Source organism: Triturus cristatus, unplaced genomic scaffold (genome assembly GCF_964204655.1).
Source record: "Triturus cristatus unplaced genomic scaffold, aTriCri1.1 SCAFFOLD_118, whole genome shotgun sequence".
Lineage (NCBI taxonomy): Eukaryota > Metazoa > Chordata > Amphibia > Caudata > Salamandridae > Triturus > Triturus cristatus.
In genome coordinates, this window is record NW_028187322.1 from 2693427 (window position 1) to 2713896 (window position 20470).

The following is a 20470-nucleotide window of genomic DNA, read 5'->3' on the forward strand; positions in this document are numbered from 1 at the left end:
TGGCCCCACTACTGTGCATCCTCTTTCACAGTGCCTGCACTGAAAACCACATCCAGTCTAAACAAGCATTTGAAATGCAATAGGTCTCGCATTTGCGAGAGTTTAAGCGATTGACATTGTAAATGACAATGCCTTTTATTTGTTTTAAAAACCAACACGTAAATAAAAGGCATTGCCATTTACAATGCCAATAGCTCTAACTCTCAACTGCGAGACCTATTGCATTGCAAATGCTTATTTTAATTTCTACGCGACGTCCACAATTTTGGATTGGTAAATTACAACACCAAAAAACACGGCAGCAGCAGCATCAGCATCAGTCATTAAGCATGATTTGATTTGTATATTTATAAAGCGCGCGATTGCCCATGGGCGTCTTGGCGCTAGGAGGATGCAGAGAGACCTGAGAGCTAACAAGTCTGTTTCAAGCCTGCGTTGAATAGCCAGGTTTTTATCTCTTTCCTGAATGAAAGCAGAGATGGGCAATTTTTTATTGCAATTGGAAGCAGATTCCATGCCTTAGCTGCGTGCAACAGAACTCTTCCCCCCCCCCCCTCACCCCCCCTGTAATGTTTGTATTTTGGCACCTGGATACGTTTTGATTGGCTGGATCTCAAGGTCCTGGATGGCTCATACAATTTTAGGTGGGTTTTCAAAAACTGCGAACCTGTCCCATGCAGGGCTTTGTAGGCCAGCCACAATGACTTAAACTTTATTATTTTTCCTATTGGAAGCCAGTGGAGGGATCTTAATCTGTGTGCAATGGGCTCAGACCTGGGAATGTCCAGCACCAGCCTGGCTGCTGCGTTTTGCAGGCACTGCAGTTTTGCCAGATGCAGGACCTGTATCCCTGCATATAGAGCGTTTCCATAGTCCAGCCTTGATAAGGCCAGAGTTGTTACAACTGTTTTACAGGAATCATGGGGAATGAACGGCAAGTGTTTCCTTATAATTTTCAGGAAGTACCAGATGTTGGATGCTTATTTGTTTGACTGAGCATCGTAAGACAGTTTATTGTCCAGAAGCACTCCCAGGTTTTTTACCTTGTTGACTGGGGATGGGCAATCGCCTAAACTATCTGGCCACCAATCCTGGGACCAGATTTTCATGTCTGTCCCAACAGCATGACTTCGCTTTTGTCTCCATTTAACTTTAGGCAATTGCTCTGCATCCATTGATCTGTTCTAAGGATTTTTTAAACCTGTCTGCCGTCTCTTTGGCGTTGTTTGCGATCTACACCACGATTTGGATGTCGTCGGCATAAGAGACCGGTAGGAAGCCGCAGTTCACAGATGCACAGTGGCAGCCCGTACTGTGCATCTGGGGTGGGCACACTCGCTCACCCACCCATTCATAGCACGTATAATTACACAAACGCAACCAGCATTAAAAAAAAAAAACGTACCAGGCCACAGCGGTGATCTCAGGTGGCGGGAGGGAAGTCTGTTTCCTGTTCAAGAGAAAATCCCGTCGCCTCCATTCATAGGCTCACCCCAGAGATAGTAGGACTTTCCTTACCTCGTCATAGAATGGGATGGAGTCGGTGAGTTACTGACCACACCCCACAACGAGCGTCACTGATGGCCACCTTGCCCTGGACACTTCAGGGCTAAAACTGAAGCACCCCTGTCCAAGTCGATCAGTGACGCTTCCCATTATCATGAGGGGGGAGGGCTCCCAGTAGACTTTGCCGGGCTAGTGAGGGCAGGCTTACGGGGCTGTGAAATCTTCAGCCCTGCAAAGTGTGGCTCAGGCAGCCAGATGTCTGTTGATTTAGCACATGTACAGTGCCTGACCAGACCATGAAGAGTGTCTGACACTCTTCCGGTGTTGGTTAAAGATAATGGGGCGCTGCCCCACGCCCTTAACGGGTCGCGGCTGGTCATGCATTATCTACATGTGCGTGCCTAGGGAATCGTGCTGTTACATTAGCATGCCTTATTTTGCTTTTTAAAACATTGGCAAAGCCAGTAGGTATGCAAAACGAGGTCTATTGCCTTTGTCAGTGAGAGTCCAGGTTTGTTTGTAACCTAAGTAGTTACCCTGATGCAGGGCGGAGTAGACTATGCAATCACCAACTGTAATGTAGTTTGTACTGCAGCTGCACACACTGTACATCTGCTGTGAATGAGTCCTGGTAAACATCGGATAGTTATATTTCCTGTGGCCATAGGGATGTCCAACTGCTCTTTAAAATATTGTTGGTGGCATTTTAGACGGGTTCTTGCATTGAAAAGCCTGCCTTCTTTTGGAGCCGTTCTTGCAGTGTACATGCTTCAAGCCAGCTGTGCAAGATGATAGTTAAATTTCTGGAAGATGGACACCTGACCTGCTTTTAAGGGAGAAATGGTGCCCCTATAGTATTGTCTTAGAAGACCAGTTTTTGTTCTTGTTGGATGACCTGGATTACTGTAAAGCAGTTTACTTTTGCTAGTGATTTCAGAATATTTTAAAAGTGAGCAACTCGTGGCCCTGAGTGATCTTTGCCTATAAGAAGGCTGGGTAAAGGCAGCACTGAGTGAGCCATGGTTTTCGGAAAGTTGGTTAATGATAATACAGAGCCATCTTTTATTCTAGGAAGGTTGAAAATGGCACTTGGTGATCTCTGCCTATAGACAGGTTGAATGTTGTCATTGAACGATCTTTGCTTGTGAAGTTCGGATGATGGTGACGTGAGCACGGAGTGATCACCGCCTGCAGGGCTTTTAGATAGTGGCTGCAATGACATAGAAGTACTTAGTGAAGCGAGGTATTGATGGCACCACTGGAAGTCTGCTTACCGATGGCAGGGATTTGTGAGTGCTCTTCGCGGAGGAGTAACTAGGAATATTTTTTCCTACTTTGAGTGATAGGTTGCTTTCCAGGCCCAGAGAGTAAGGGCAGAGTCAAACGGTTTAAAAATATAAGAGCTTGCAGTAGCCAGAGACCTATGCCTCTGTGCACAATGATTATAAAATGTGTTATCCTGGTAACGCTGGACCTATCGCTCACTCCTTTTCTCTCCATCTTTGTCCTTCAGTCCAGCATGAGTGTATCCCCCAAACAATCCTTGGGATGGATGTCCTGTGCCAGGCCAAATCTGGCATGGGGAAAACTGCAGTTTTCGTGTTGGCAACTCTGCAGCAGCTGGAGCCGGTGACTGGACAGGTGAGGTGTGGGCATAAAAGGATAGCATGTTCAGCACTGATGGGACTGGACCACTGTTGAGATGTTCGTTGCTAAGTGATGTGCCTCACTTAACACCGGCCTCCCAGCAGCATCCGTTCTAGTATAACAGTGCAAAAAGGGGAGGGGGACTCTAAAGAGGGCACTACTATACCTGCCGAAGTGCTGGGACAGCAGCATGTTCAGTGCAGATAAGGAGACAAGTGCAACCCATCCTCAGGTGTCTGTATGAGCTCAGTAAGCGGGCTATATAAGGGAAAGAGAAGAATTGACAATTGAGCCTCAGAGTGGACCAGTGCACCGCACTTGGCACATAGAGGAAGACTGGGAACTGGAGCCTCCTCCAGTACCAGTCAGCATAAGGCGAAAGGAAGGACGCACAGCCTCTGCTGTAATAGGTCTACTACAGAAGGATGTCTGCTGCAAGGCTAGTGGAAAAGGAACAGAAGTTCGAGGTTGTAAATGAGCCTTGGACAGCCCAGCAGGTTCTGTCTAGAGAAGTCTGGTAAGGGAGGGAGGGCAGCGTAGCCTCAGGCCTGTAACAGAGCTGTAGACGTGCGGCATACTCACTAGAGAGGGGGGTACTCAAGCTTTGGGGACTGCATGCCAGCCTTACTGCAGCGGGGACTAGAAAGTCAAATAGAGCATGCTGAACTGTTAGCAGTTTTGTAATTCTTTTTTAAATGAATTATCCACACTTTTGATTTCTGGACAGTGTACTAGAGCATTGTAGGTGGCCTTATGCATCTCTTGGGTTTTGCAAAAGTAAATCTGAGCACTACAGAGGTCGTCACCAGTCACTGTTGTTCATAGGTGTCGGTGCTTGTGATGTGTCACATCCGTGAACTGGCCTTTCAGATCAGCAAGGAGTACGAAAGATTCTCCAGGTACATGCCCACAGTGAAGGTAAGGTTGTGTGTTTTACGTCCACACCAGCGTTGTGAGTGGTGGGACTGCATTCCATTATTGGTAGTGTTTACTTTTGTGATCTATATCTCAGGCAGTTGAACATGGGGCCCTGTAATTGAGGGTTGTCTTTTCTGTTTCTCCCAGTAAGTTGATGTGACCTGTCTTTTTGACCGGATGTCAACTGGGGAAAGAAAGGGGGCATAATGTGGTCTACTACTGACTTGCATACTTCTCCTATCCTAACTGCAGCTCTCGTATCCCAGTGCTTACATCCAAACACGTTTTTTCCCTATCGCCACAACTTGGTTAAGAGAACTATATGGATCTAGTAGTTTTGTGGGTCAAGTAGTTTGTGGGTTTGTTTTAGTGGCTGTGGTGTGTTGCTTATGTACTGAAGGTGCAGCTCGGTTTGTGGTTGTTTTAGGCCTGCACCTCACATCCCTCTCGCCTCCCCTTTTGTTTAGGTTGCCGTTTTCTTTGGCGGATTATCCATAAAGAAGGATGAAGACGTTCTGAAGAAGAACTGCCCTCACATCGTGGTGGGGACCCCCGGGCGCATCCTGGCTCTGGCGCGGAACAAGATCCTGAACCTCAAACACATTAAGCACTTTATCCTGGACGAGTGTGACAAGATGCTGGAGCAGCTCGGTGAGGGACCAGGGGAGCCATCACCGATGGCTGGTGATGACAGGGCAGTAGGAGGAGATTCTCACAGTCCTGTTAAAAATAATGTAAGGCCATGTTTGTGTAAATGAGGCCAAGATATAGCCTAAATACTGAACATGCCTTGCTCTCCAGGGCACTCTGCTTAAACCACAAAATAATTGGTGCCAGTGGCAGGGAAGTTGAGTCCTAATATGAACAAACTTTGCTTTGTGATACGCTTTACTTACTAACCATGTGATTGCAAAGCCTGGTGCACTAACCGTTAATAGTGATGCCCTTCTGCGGCTTCTTTAAAGAGTCCATCATGCATCTTAATTGAATGAATGTGATTGTTGCTCAGCCTGTCTCTAATCCTCCATTCTCCTCTTCTTTTTAGATATGCGCAGAGACGTCCAGGACATCTTCCGCATGACCCCGCACGAGAAACAGGTCATGATGTTCAGCGCCACGCTGAGCAAGGAGATCCGGCCCGTGTGTCGCAAGTTCATGCAAGACGTAAATAATCCTTCTAAACCTTATCCACCCCACCCGCCCCTCCACCAACCTGCCTGGATGCTTGGCCTTGCGGCTCACACCCCATGCTGCCGGCCGGCTGCAGAGCGAGAAGACCGCAGTGCTTAGCATTATGTGAAAGAACCCATGCACCGGTAGAGAAGTTCACATGGTTTCTGCCACTGCTGGGTAGAACCGACCTAGAGCGAGTCGTGCGCAAGCTGCGTCCGGGCTGAGATGAGGCAGTAGCTGCTTCGAGATCGTCGGGGTGAAAGTTGACCTGCGCACAGCTATGACGGGAGCTACGTGGACGTCAGGAAGGAGATCTCGTGAAGGTAGTGAAGTTGCGGAAGACTTGCTCGGGGAAAGCTCAGCTGATCGTGTCTGGTAGCGTGAGCAGATGTAGGACTGCTAGTAGTTGCATGAGTCTCCACCTAAATCCATAATCTCAGCTGCTGCATCCTCCTTGCGCTGCCCTGTTCCTCTCCCTCAGATGGAAGTAGTAGGAGCTCTTGAATAGGCATGCACCTAGGCAATGCATCAGGCGTGCGCACTAACAATAAATTCAGTCCGCAGGCACCCCCAGCCTCCACACCCTAAGGCAGCACCCTGTACCCCCTCATTACCTTTGGAGTAGTGGTGGCAGAGAAGATTTCACCACTTACTTGGAGGCATCCTGCTCGATGGACCCTTGCTGCCAAAATGGGACAGCTGTAGGACCCATGGCCACCCACCCTGCCTGAGGTCCAGTGGCCACCCTCCTCGTCTTTGCAGAGAAGGAGGCGGCAGCGGAGACTTGGCTGGCTCCTTCCCTCCAAGACCATCTTATCCTTTTCATTTGTTGTTTTGTGATGTATGTTCTCATTTGATTTGGTGCTCTCATGCCTCTGTTGTTTGTCTTCTGCTAATGTTTTGCCATTTTGACTGTCTCAATCTTTTATTTGTATGTAAAAGAGCTGTAGGGCTCTCTTCAACGTCTGCGCATCTTTACCCTGAACCCCCACATTATTTTGGGAAGCAGTTGTAGAGGTAATACTGTTAGACATTCTCCATACATGTCTTGGTATGGGGCTGTGTATTGCTGCAAAGGGCAAAGTCTCCCATGGGTATTGCATTGCTGGTCTTCTGAAGAATCCCTTCTAAATGTAAAAATGGCTGTCCACGTGCAGCTCTTATTTAATGTGTGTGTGTGTGTGTGTGTGGTTGATTATACCTATGTTCCTTGTTTGGGGGGGGTGAGAGATATGTATTTCACTTACCACATCAGTTATTTAAATCATCAGAAGTGGGGACATTTTAGCCTCCCTGCAGCATACTACCGTTCCCTTCTTTCCTCACTGTTGTCAAGGGGTAGGGCAGACTTGATGGATAGCACAATCATGCAAGGATCCCTGCCGCAGGTATACCAGATTAGTTGTGGACGAGTGGTTCTGTTCAATTTCTCCATAGAAATCTTGGAATGCATTTCTTTTGAAATTCAATTAGCGTTAATTGCATTGTTATTCAAACTATTACAATAAGTATATTCAAAAATTGCTTTTCCTCCGAGCCCTACTGCTCCTATTCTAGTTGTCTTGGGTGTCAGATGTAGAAATTCTAAGAAGTGCGACACTCAGATTGCATGGGAAGTCGGTAAAAAGCGATTTGTGTGTTTAATTTGCCAATCTTGATTCAGATTGTGGTTGGTGAAACTTTTCCAAAGAGGGCACATATGTATACAGAAATAGTGCTGCTTTAAAGAAATGGCTACACTTGTCAGTTTGTGTGGGAGGGAGATTAAGTACTGTTAAAATGTTGTATACATATTTAGCTCCCAAACCCATTCAGGAGCAAAGGACCCGAGTGGGCAGACAATGGGCACACCATACCTTTAAATAACAAAGTAAAGGGTGCCAAATCCTCGTATCCCAGGGGGCTCTGCAGAAAGTAAAATGTAAGGCACTAAAATGCATGATCTCTTGAAGTTAGTTTCTTATTTGAAGACAATTGCACTTTAATAGAAGTGGTTTAACGATTTACACCTGGGAAATGTAAATCAATCAAATATGGGTTTTCCTTTGGAGAAGATTAGGGTTTTAATTAAGGGCCAGAGGAGTTTCTACTGACCCTGAGGGGGCAATAAAGGCATAAACCATGTAGACCAGATCGCAGATTTGCTGACCAATTAAGTCCTAGGAGTCCATACTCTACTTTTTTGGTCTTGGCTGTTAAAAGCAGCGCATGCGCTGCCCTCGTCATTCGAGAGCTTCTTGGAATCAATACAGATTCCGAACCTCTCAGAGGCGGAGTTGAAGCCCCGCCAATCTTTTTAATTGGCCAGCGTCATCTTCAATGCAAAACGCTGGCTTCTGATTGTAAAGGAGACTTCTTAGTCCCTCCTTGTTGCCGCCTTGTCTCCTTTTGGCCCAGCCCATCAGGATTGGCTCTCACACTTGCGGCATTACATGGTCGCCTTCATTAGCTTGGATGCACTATTTTTTTCGCACAAGGCTGACCGCTTGTTTAAAATGCACGTCGGCTAAGCCTTTCTCTAGGACAAGAGTCTGGCGTTAACAGTTCTTTAACACTGAGATCTCTGAATCTCCCCCTTCTCTGGCGCTCCGGGTCTTGAAGATAATCAGAGCAGCTACTGGGATCGCTGTCGCACATAAGCGCCTTGCATTCAAATGTTTGTCTTCCTTCTTTCCGCTTCGCATTAAGAGCTGCCCCCCTTGCCTTCTTTCACTTTTGGAAAAGTGCACCAAAGGCAGGAAGACGCGAGAACCTCTACTGGGATCGCTGTCTCACATGAGCGCCTTGCATTCAAATGTTTGTCTTCCTTCTTTCCGCTTCGCATCAAGAGCTGCCCCCCCTTGCCTTCTTTCACTTTTGGAAAAGTGCAACAAAGGCAGGAAGAGGCGAGAACCTACCCCTAGGCACGGACCTCCAGTAGATGCAAAAATGAGGGTGTGACGGAGGGACAGTGGTAGGCAAGTGGACATGAAATGGCAGGAGAGCGTGAAAATGGTGAGGTGTGTACTAACACCGAGCAGGCTTGGCCTGCATGAATCCGCGGCACTTGTATTGCATTTATTTTTGTAACAGCTGCTCATATTTCACAAGGTCCTGTGTGGTGCTGCCTCGTTAAACAACCAACCACTGGAAAGAGCAGACTTCCCCCCGCATGTCTCCTTCTCTCTCCCTGTGCTCTCCCTCCCCCAGCTCAAACATGACTTTCTAGAACACTGCGCTAAATGCGAAGTGGTTGTCAGCCTGTGAAATACGAAACCGGCTCGGCATACGCGCCTCGAGTTGTCTTCCATGTTAAATGAAACAATGTTGCCAAATATTGAGAAAAGGCTGAAAGCGACTCCTACAAAGAGCAGCCTCTGTGGATGAAAAGCTGCGTGCACACTTCAGTTCAGGGCTGCTTGTATCTAATTTCCAAGTACATCCTGAGCAGCTAAGAGTTGAAGAAATAAATATTAGTAAGTTCACAGGGAAGCTAAGATGAGAAATGTGTATGAGCATCTTTCCATTCCCTCCTTCCACCTGAGCTATGAAACACACAAAATGCTGTTGTATACTCCACAATTTCCTCTCCTTTAATATATATTTTTGCATTACATCTCACACTTTCTAACCAGCTGATCACAAAACGCGTAAACATTCACCCTTACATGCAAAGACGAAGGGCACAATTTTAAGAGCTCAGACATTTTTCTACATACATTATTTTCTCTTTCATTATTACTGCATGAAGATCGCGCCCTGCCTGTTTCTGATGATCAGACTGGCCAGCACGGTGGTGTCTATAAATCACTGGAAAAGTCTTAGCTCGGACTACACAAATGCATGCGATGCCATATGAATGACTGTGCGCTAGATCAGTGCCAAATAATACCTAAGTATTCAGAGAAATGTCTGAGATCTACACATTATATGCAAAGACAAAGGGCACCGTTTTAAGATCTGACATTTATCTGAATACTTAGCGCAAAAACAGTCACTCTTATGACATCACAGCACCTTTGGGTAGTCTGTGCTATGACCTTTCAAGTGATTCCGTGGCTGCCTGAGCAATGCACCTTTTCTGCCAGCCAGTAGCTGTGAAGTGCTTAGGTGCCAACAGCACCAGCAGCCACCCTGCGCCTTTACATGTGACATCAGGCTGTTTATTTTTTTAAAGCGCAACCTCGACCAGAAGGTATTGGAGCGCTTTACACGATAACCAGTTCCATTACAGAACACATTTATTGATTTTTAGTCAAAGGAGATGAAATGATGAGTACTTACTGTAACAATTTAGCGTTACTCATGTCAGCCTCTTGTTTCACATATGCACACTATGTTAAAAAACTATAATGTCTAAGTGGAATGAGGTCCAGAGTTGTTAAAATGTTTATTTAATCCATGATGGTGTCCGTGCTGTCCTTTGCTCCCCTACCAGTTACTGTTATGACTGCCCTCTCTCCCTCTCCTCCCCTCTCTAGCCTGTCTCCTTGCCCTGGTGTGCCCCCCTCCTTCTTGCCCCAAGGCCCCTTCTGCCTGTCCCAAGCGCCTCCTCCCTCCCTGCAGTCCTGGCCTCAGACATCTACCTCCCTCTCAGCCCCGTCTCTCTGCCCCGTTCAGACACTTTCTGCTGCAGGGTCCCCCCCCCCCCTTCACTCTTTCTGGAGCAGCTGCTCTCTCCCTCCCTATTCCTGCCCTCAGACTGCCCCTTCTCCCCCAACAGCCGGCGGCTCCTCCCCGGATCCCCTTCTCGTGTTACTCGGAACCCCTCCTTCCAGACCCCTCTTCCTCTCCTGCCTTCGACTGCCCTCTCGCCTCTTGCCTCTTGCCTCTGCCTCACACCCGTGCACCCTCTGCCCACTCTGTGACTAAGTGGCTCTGTATATACTGTTCCCAAATAGGTACAGGGTATACAGAGTCCACAGAGTCCACAGTCCCCAGAGGTTTGGCAGAGGCTAAAGTTAGATATAACCTTACTCTCTAAAGTGGTAGCTTGGTCGAGCAGTAAGGCAGTATCAGAGGACAGTGTAAAGCATTTGTTGTACACACTCAGTCAGCAAATGGTCTCACACACTCAATAACTGAACTCTAGGCCAATGGTTTATATATAAAAAAATATATGCTTGTTTTATTTTAGAACCAACAATTGGAATTAAAAGATACTTTCTCAGAATGAGATGCTTTATATAAATACTTTTGCAATATGCAATTGACTTTTGTAAACAGTTACAAGTGGTTGCAATAGGCAACACTATTTTAAACACAATAATGCATTGAGTTCAATGGAAGATTCATGTTATTTGCCACAGATTATTTTTAGGATTACTTTTGGAATTCCAGGACTGGATCCTAGATTCAGTCCTGGGTCAGTACTTGGAATCAAATGGTAAAAGTCGACTTAATTACTGTGATGATTTTTAGACAATATTTTGCTATTTTAAAAGTTGACACTTAGAAAATATTTCATAGAAAACAGTCAATGATTCCCTATGGCAGAAAATTCAAGTTGCAGGTATAGTATGTTCTCGTTGATTTTGTAATCCAGTACTTGGTGCCTAGACTCAGTGCTGGGACCTTTATCCAAAACAGGTAAGTAATTACGTTTTCAGATATTATACGATTTTTAAAGAATATTGAAAGATTGCAGAAATTGACACTTAGAAGAAATTTCACAGAAAAACAGTCAATGATTTCCTATGGAAGAAAATTGGGTTACTGGTAAGTACAGTTTTAAGTAGTTTTCAGAGTCAGTGCTGGGCACCAAGATCCAGCACTGGGAGCTCACCTAAGAGCAGGTGAGTATTTTCGTTTTCGTTACTCGGCTGATTTTTGGTGAATATTTTAAGTTTTGAGAAGTCCACACACACTTAGAAGAAATTTCAGAAAAAGCCAGTCAATGTTACCCTATGGAGAAAATTGAGTTATCGGTTTAAAGGTAAGTACTCGCCTGGCAGAGTTAAGGTTCTGGGCATAGACTCAGGGGTCTCCCAGGGCAGGTAGGTACAGTTTGTTTACCCCCAGCGGCACAAGGGCGACCGGGTGCAGAGAGAGTTAGGCCCAATGTTTTCCTATGAGAGGTAGGGGGCCTTGGTTGGTGGCTGCTGACTAGCAGGCCACGCGGCTGTGGGAGCTGGGCTCCTGGTCACTTACTCAGGGCAAGTGGGGAAGTAGATAAGGCGCTCAATTGATTTCAATGGGAAATCTCCGGTTTAGGAAAAGACTGCAAGCTCGGGGACGAGGATTCTTCAGGTGCCACCACCACTTCGAGAGGTAAGTTGGGTAGTTGGAGGATAGGTAGGTACCCCGGGATTGGGTACAGGGGTCCGCGGGGCGCCGGGTGCAGGGGTGCCTTTTGGTGTTGGGAAATCTTACCCTCTGTTGATCGCGGTTGGGGGGGCACCTTGTTCTGAGGCTGCAGGCTTCTTCAGGAGTGGGGTCGTCCTCGTGGTCTTTCTTTACTCCGGCACAGGCCAGGCTTGGCTAGTGCAGTGTGCTGGGTTCGCGGTTCCGGGCTGCTGCCAGGGATTAGAAGTAGATTTTGAGTAGTGCCTCTACTCATGAGAGTCCCAGGGGCTTAGAGTCAAAAGGTAGCCAGGTCCTCTGGGGTTTGTGAGGTTGCTGGCCACAAGAGATGCCGGGTTGGAGCAGGAGCAGGTTCGAGGGTCGACAGGCCGGTAGGGCTGGGGCCAAAGCAGTTTGTGTCTTCCTCTTCTTAGCAGCTGCAGGGCAGGTCTTCTTTCTTCTAGCTCTTATTCGGATTTTGGAATCTGGAATCTGGGGAAGGAAGGTTCAGGGTGCCCCTAAATACTAGATTTAGGGTTGTTACAGGTAGGTGAAGGGCAGGGACCAATGGGTACACCCCCTATCCTGCCGCTCTCCTGTGGGATGGGGGCAGTAGCCTAGTCCTGATTGGGTAGGGCTTCCCATCTTCAAGATGGCGAGAGCCCGGGGATGTGCTTCACCTCGCTTCCCCCACCTGAGGGGTGGGGTTGGCAGGGTGGCACATCCCCTGTCCTTATTTGGGTTTTCCGGCCAAGCTTCCCGCCAGAGTGGGGGGTTGCAGTGGCCTGGGGAAGCCCACAGAGGCAGCATGCCTTTGAAGCTTCCCCCTGCCCATCTTGGGGGAGGAGAAATGGCACCTCGCCCAGGATGTGCATTGTTGCAGGTCCAGGAGAGCAGGGGCTCTCCTACCCAGGGGTCTAGCAACATGTCTGCTGTGTGGCAGCCTCAGAACAGATGTGGATTGTGGGTTAGGTTTCAGGGGACCTCTCTAAGATGCCCTCTGTGGTGCTTGGTACATTAAATCCCACACTGGCATCAGTGTGGATTTAATGTGCTGAGCAGTTTGATACCAAACTTCTCAGGCTTCAGTGCTTCCATGATGGTGCTGTGGAGTTCGTGTTTGACAAGCTCCCAGCACCATGTACTCTTAAATGGCAGCACTGCACTTGCAGGGCCCAGGAATGGACCTGGGTACTGTAGGGGCACTGGGCTCCTGCCTCTGTGCCCACACCACTGGCATAGGGTACCCAGCTAGAGGGGTGGCTGATGTATGCCAGGGCAGTGTAGTTTGTGGGCATGGCAGGGATGGGTGCCTTGTCTTGTACCCAGACACTCAGCCTGCCAGTGCAGTGTGTGGGTGTTAGGGTACAGGGCCTCTAAGGGTGGCACAATGAGTGCTGCAGCCCTTAGAGGCCTTCCCTGGTCACAAGGCCCTGGGTACCTAGGGTACCATTTAACAGAGGCTGACATCTGGCCAGGGTTTGCCAATTTGGTATTGAGGTTTTTGTTTAGGGAAGGAACATAGGCCCTGGGCACCTGATTGACAGGAGTCCAGGGCACACTCAAGGCAAAGTACATTCAGCATTTCAGCAAAAAGTGGGGGCATACCATGCAAGAAAGACGGCACTTTCTCACTGTGACGCCCTCTTTTATTTTCTGCCCTACTCTTTTTGACCACTGACTCTCCCCATCCGTTTTTAACCCTACCCCCAATCTTCTTTGACATCTCTCTTCACTCTCCTGTTACCTACTTCCCATTCTCACACCTTTCTCTCCATCTTAAAGTTTAACTAGCCTCCACTCTCCTTCCCTCCCCTCTTCTCTTCCCCTCACCGCCTCCCCCCTGCCATCCCCTCTTCTCTTCCCAGCCCTTCCCGCCCAATCCCCTCTTGTCCTGTTCCCTCTATCCCTACCCATCCCCTCCAACCTCTCCTCTCTAATTCTCTCTTCCCTATACCCCCACCCCTCTCTCTCCACACCCTCCGTGTTTGACAGTCCTAGCATCTTCCACTTTAGACTACTTGCTATCTCTGAAGCTATTATTTTTACCCCCTTAACAGCTGGCTGTCTAGATTAGTATCCTAGATGCATTCTGTATGTTGTAGTCAGAGCAACAAGCCTATCCTCACACTGAGGGGCAAGGAAGGGCTCCCAGAGCTCTACTGCAATACTGCAGAAACAAGAGGAGAAAGATGGCATGTTAACGGCCCAGAGGCAGAGCATCTGCACAGAGCGCTCTAAAATAAGCATTGAAAATGGAATAGGTCTTGCCTTTGATTAACTTAAAGCCATTTGCTTTGCTATACAATACCATTAGCAAAGCAAATGGCTTTAACGATCAAAAGGCTAAACCTATTGCATTTTCAATGCTTGTTAATCATACCATGGATAATGCTAACTAGTTGAAACAATTGTGTTCGAGGCATATGAGCTGCAGATTACACACTGTGCATAGTTTGCCATCTGGTGTTGGGCCCGGATGTTTGCAGTTTTTTTCCCCTTGGAAAGTCTTTGGAAGTCACGAGGTATGTGACTCCTCCCTTGGATCGTATTGCGCATGGACTTCGGCTCCATCCTCAGATAGTTTTTTTCCCGCCATCGGGCTCGGATGTGATCTTCGCGCTCCAGTTCCGAACAGTTTCCAGTTCTTCTATCGGCTTTTAATCCTTCCCTCTTTTCGCGGTATTGTTTTTGATCGTGATGTCCACACTCGACGCGGCTCTCATCGACCCAAGTCTTCGATTCCGGTCATCAACAAAGGCCTTCGGGCCTACCCAAGCTCCGGTCCTGGCTGATGGAAAGGTCTCCATTCAAAAAGTGTCCTCGATGTGGGTCAAAATTTTCCCACACCGATCTCCATGAGGTATGCAACCTATGCCTCTCCCCTGAACACGAGGCTCGCGACTGTCCGGCGTGCAAATCCTTCCGGTCCAAGAAAAGCATTCGAGACCGAAGGGCGAGAAGAACTATGGCACGCTCGTCGACAATGATCCCAGACGCCATCTTCGGTGAAGGCGTCGACGCTCCAGAAGGACAGCACACCGAAGAGGGCCTTGTCAGCACCTCCGAGGCCGACGACGAGGACATCACTCCGGCACTGAGGGTTGTGAGTACCAACATCCACCCCACAGCCTCCACGGCAACCAAAAATGCTTCGGTTACGCCTTCGCCCTTGGGCCTAGGCACGACCAAGGACATTGCTTCCCACACCGTGCCTTCTGGCCCGGTAAAGAAGCCTATCAAGCCTTCCGGCAGCTCGGGCTCGAGCCAGCCTGCCATTGGTGCAGAGAAACACTCCTCCGCACCAACGCCTAAAAATAAAATGGCCTCCTGTGCACCGAGCTCCACCCCAAAGCACTCGGCGCCGAAAACAAGAACAAGCTCCTCGGTACCGACACCGTCCTCGGAGCCGACCAAAAAACACAGCCATCGACACCCACATCTCTAAGCCGAAAGTCATCTTGGAGCCGAGTAAACAACTAGTCATTACGAAACCGCACAGTTCAAAACACCAAACTGATGCAATCTCCAAGGCTAAAAAACATACGGCCCGATGCCTTCGGCGCCGACGGATCGGCCACTCACTGAAGAACTGTTTAGGCCTGATCCATTGCAAAAAATACTGGTCAAGGACCCTAAGACTGGACATTTGATGCTCAGCATCAAAAAGAGACCGCTGGACAAGCCTGCCCCAGCTCCACCTCCAAAGAGGAAAGGCTTTGCTACCTCCCCTTTGAGGATCCCATCTCCCCCTCCACCTCCTCCACCAACTCCTCCGCCTCCTTCTCCTTCCCCACCGCATCATTCCCCCACACTTTATCCGGATGATGAAGATGGTGATGTCTATCATGACACAGGGGACGAGCCACATGACCAACCCACAGGGGACCCCACTCCTATGGGCTCCCCAGACCCATGGGACGATTATAACATTCCAGACATCCCTAATGTCCCGCAGGATGATCTCTACCCTTCGAGACCATCTCCTCCATTAGACTCAATGGGGTTTAACCACCTACTCCAGAGGGCTGCACACTACCACGGAGTGCATCTCCATACTGACCCCGTGGAGAAGGACTTCCTCCTAAATACCTTCGACACAGCACACAGGGCCACTTCCATCCTGCCCATGCTCAAAGGCGTTCTCAAGCACGCACCTGAGGTTTTTAAGGATCCAGTCAGAGCCAGGGTCATCAACCCTCGCATATACAAAAAATATAAGGCCGCCCCTACAAGCCCCACCTACATCAGAGGGCCAGCACCACTAGATTCCCTAGTAGTGTCTACTGCAAGAAAGCGTGCAAACTCCCAAGAATCAGGCGAGGCACCACCACGTAATAAGGAGGCCAAGCTCTTGGATGCATCCGGCAAGCGCACTGCATCCCAGGCTGCCAACATATGGCGCATTGCAAACACACAAGCACTTTTGGCACGATACAACAGGGCACATTATGATGAACTAGAAGCCATCGTGCAACACCTCCCTGACAAATATAAAAATAGAGCCAATGAGTTAATCCAGGAAGGTAAAACTATCACCAACACCTCCATTCGCTGTGCCCTAGATGCAACTGACACCGCCTCTAGGGCAATTAACACCAGTGTCCTCCGTCGGCATGCCTGGCTGCCAATTTCAGGTTCCAAACCAGAGGTGCAAGCTTCCATCCTGAACCACCCTTTTGACCAGAATCATCTGTTCGGCCCAAAAGTTGACGAGGCCTTAGAAAAAATGAAGAAAGACACAGATACAGCGAAGTCTTTGGGAGCCTTACAATCGCACCCTCCCAGGCGCTCCTTTCGCCGCTCTTGCTTTCGAAGCACCTCCAGAGGCTACGCCTCTGACACCGCATCTACTTCCTATAAAGCCCCTACCCAATCCACCTTCACAAGGGGTTACCAAAGAGGCAGCTACAGGGGCAACAATAACAAAGGCAGAGGCAAGACAAACACCTCCCGCTCTGCCTCCACCCCTACTCAATGATTTCCCTCCACTCCCCCCAGACCATCCCACTCCGGTCGGGGGCAGACTCCACAATTTCCTTCATGTCTGGACTACCATCACCTCAGACAAATGGGTAACACAAATAATTCGGTCAGGCTACTGCCTCGAACTAACATCTATCCCCCCAAACATGCCACCCAAACAACACCGAATGTCACAGGAACATTTGTCACTTCTAAAGCAGGAGGTAATCTCTCCTACAAAAGAGTGCGATAGAGCTAGTTCCTGCCCACCAACAAAACATGGGAGTTTACTCCCTATATTTTCTCATACCAAAACGGTACGACACTCTAAGGCCCATCCTGGACCTCAGACCCCTAAATCACTATATACACTCAGACCATGTCCACATGGTCACGCTCCAGCAGGTACTTCCCCAGCTCTCCCAAAACGACTTCCTTGCCACCCTAAACCTCAGGGACGCCCATTTCCACATTCCCGTTCACAAAGTTCACAGAAAGTTTCTCAGCTTTGTAGTGGACGGTCAACACTATCAATTCAAAGTACTCCCATTCGGAGTCACCACAGCACCGCGAGTGTTTACCAAGTGCCTAGCGGTCGTGGCAGCACACCTGCAAAGACAACACATCCACGTCTTCCCATACCTAGACGACTGGCTAATAAAAGCCAGCTCATACAACCAGTGTGTACAACACACTCACGCCACTATCCAGCTACTTCACAAACTGGGCTTCACAGTAAACCAAACAAAGTCCCATCTGCAACCGTCCCACGTAAAACAATACCTAGGTGCCACTATAGACACCTCAAAAGTGCTAGCCTACCTCAATCCTGCCAGGATAGCAAGCATTCAAGCTCTACGCCCCAAATTTCAGCCGGAACACACTCTTCCAGCTTGAGTGTTCATGCAACTCATAGGAATGATGGCCTCTTGCGTGAGGTACTATGAATATGCAAGACTCCAGATGCGTCCTTTTCAAGAGTGCTTAGCGCGCCAATGGAACCAGGCCCAGGGTCAATTGACAGATCTGGTGTTGGTAGACAGTCGTGTCCATCGCTCTCTGCAGTGGTGGACCACCAAAAACCTTTCCAAAGGGCGACCGTTCCTGGAGCCTGTTCCTCAGATAGTACTGACAGCGGACGCATCGCTCTCCGGCTGGGAAGCTCACCTACTACATCACACCAAGCAGGGCAGGTGGACATCTCAACAAAAGTTAATCCACATCAACTATCTGGAGTGACTAGCCATATTCTTAGCACTAAAGGCATTTCAAACACCGATATCAGGCAAGGCCATCCTAGTCCGCACGGACAACATGACAGCCATGTACTATATACAGAAACAAGGAGGCACACACTCTCCGCAGCTTTCTCAGCTAGCACAGAGCATATGGAGATGGGCCATATCCCCAAAAATCTTTCTAGCCCAACATGTCCCAGGAGTCCAAAACACTATGGCCGATCTGCTGAGCAGACAAACACAACAGATCCACAAGTGTGAGCTCCATCCACAAGTTCTTCACCCGTACTTCCAAATGTGGGGGCATCCACAAATAGACCTCTTTGCCACCCACGACAACGCCAAATGCCCAAGCTTCGCCGCCAGGTATCCACACCCATTGTCCAAAGGCAATGCGATATGGATGAACTGATCAGGCAAATTTGCGTACGCTTTTCCACCTCTCTTACTCATTCCATTAGTGGTACGCAAACTACAACAACACTCCCTTACTCTCATCTTAGTAGCTCTAACTTGGGCCAGACAACCGTGGTACACCACACTGCTGGAACTATCTGTAGTACTGCCCCAAAAGTTACACCTCTCTCCACGCCTCTTAACCCAGAACCATGGAGAGATCAGGCACCGGGACCCAGCTCAGCTCAACCTTGTGATCTAGCTCCTGAAATCCTAGAATTCGGTTATCTAAATCTTCCCCCAGACTGTATGAACGTCATTAGAGAAGCTAGAAGAGCTGCCACTAGAGCTTGCTACGCAGCCAAGTTGAAACGTTTTGTGGTTTATTGTCACAGCAATAACTTCAATCCCCTAGATGTGTCCATTCAACACATCATAGGCTATTTTTCTGATGGATACACCTGCCAGTGGATTCCTCACCTTGTGAATATCCCCTGCGCCAGCAACATTCGGAAACTTTTGTAGCAGTCCACGCCGATGAGGTCGAAGACGACGTCACAGAGACACGGCTCCGCACGCGACTCCGCTGACGTCACCGGCTCCATAAGAAGACCTCGTCGGCGTGATGACGCCAGTTCCCTTTTTTCCGCGCCGACGACGCCAACGGATTTCGGGAATCGTTATTAGTAGCTTTACTTGTTACTTTGTGTATTTTCTGGATTTATCTGTCTTTCTTCGGGAAGATGTCGACCAGGAAGTCGGGTTTCAAGCCCTGTCGAGAATGTGGCAAGCACATGTCTATTACCGACCCACACGAAGATTGTGTTTGGTGTCTTTCATCCGACCACGATGTGGATGGTTGTTCCAGCTGCCGCAAGATGAGCTCGAAGGCTCTTAAAGAAAGAGAGGTGAAGCTCTTCATCGCTCGGATGAAGAAGAAGGAAAAAAGAGGAAGAAGGAAGTCTGGATCCAGGTCGAGGTCGGCGTCCAAATCGACTTCGGGGCATGCTTCGAGAAGTAAGAAGCATAAGAAGAAGAGAAGGCATTCTTCACATCATCACTCTCCAATAAAGGTTCGGCGTCGAAGTCGCCTACTCGGCGTCGGAGAGAGTCAGTGTCTCCTTCTCCAGTCCCGACTTCACCTCAGCTCCTTCTTCTCCTGGGACTTCGCCGGCTCCATCTCCGGTGCCGGTGTCATCCCCGACGCCGGTTCCATCTCCGTCTCCAGCTTATTCTCCGGCTCCGTCTCCGGCCCCGGTTGAAGATCTTCAAGCCCCGGGTGAGACTGTGACTCCGCTTGTTCCACCGTCGGCGCCGGCAGGCCCGAGTCCAGTGATGCCTGACCAGTATCCTGCATTCCGTGGTCCAGGTCAGGACCCCACGCATTATTTAAATGCCATGTACGGGGTGTTTTCAAGGGCCATGTATACCTCTGGTGCACCTGTGGGTTCGATGGCTTTTAATTTGGGAGTGCCGCAGGTCTACTCTCAAGCTCCATTCATGCCATTCTTTCCGGCGACGCCATCTTGGCAGCTACCGGCGCCGAGAACATCGACGCCGCTTCCCTCTTCACCGGCACCGACTCGACTTCGTTCGACGCCGGCTGCTCCTGCGGATCCGCGTTCGGCGCTGTCGGATTCGAACACGGCGCCGCCGACGCCGCTGGTACGGATTCGTTCCAGAAGGGAAGCACAGAGTGGTGGATGAGAGAAGATTTCTTTTGGAAGAGGCTGAAGAGGGAGAGTTAGTTGAATCTGATGAGGTGTTTGAAGAGCTAAAGGAGGCAAGTGGACTGGATTTGTCTCCAGAGTGGGAAATCACTCCACCATCAGATGAGCCTTCTAAAGATGCAGCGCCGTATCATGCGGTCATCAGAAAAGCTGCGGAGTTGTTGGACCTTCAGTTACCAACCACGGAGTTCAGGTCTAACATTCTTACTGAGGTACTGCATTCGCCTACTGCAGTCTCGGAGCCTTTGTTGCCCTTTAATGAGGCCATTATGGACCCTGTGCTAGAGGTATGGCGCAAGCCTTTTTCAGCTCCTGCGGTCTCCAGGACAGTCGCAAGGAGATATAGAGCGGCTCCAGGGGATCCTGAATTTTTAACTTCGCACCCATCGCCTGAGAGCTTGGTAGTTAAGGCGGCTTGTTCGGGAAGATCAAAGGGGGGCTTTCCTCAGGTTCCAGGAGACAGAGAGGCCTAAAAGGTAAACTAATCGGCCAAAAAGGTCTTCATCAGCCAGTATGGCTCTTAAGTCAACAAATGCGACGTGTTTGTTGGGGCGCTATATCCACGCGCTCATGGACTCAGTGAAGAAGTTGGCACCAAAGCTATCGGAGGAGGATAGGGCCGGCTTCAATGAACTT

The 20470-nt window shown here is 49.0% G+C and overlaps 1 protein-coding gene across 1 annotated transcript in view; it reads left to right on the top strand.

Annotated features, from left to right (window-relative positions):
• The window catches only part of LOC146771973 (spliceosome RNA helicase DDX39B), a 360994-nt gene that overhangs the window by 68172 nt on the left and 272352 nt on the right, over positions 1-20470 (top strand). Inside the window, exons 2-5 of the mRNA XM_085640287.1 lie at positions 3020-3147; positions 3979-4071; positions 4539-4722; positions 5117-5235. Coding sequence (XP_085496413.1) covers positions 3020-3147; positions 3979-4071; positions 4539-4722; positions 5117-5235 — 524 coding nt within the window. The remainder of the gene's footprint in view (positions 1-3019; positions 3148-3978; positions 4072-4538; positions 4723-5116; positions 5236-20470) is intronic.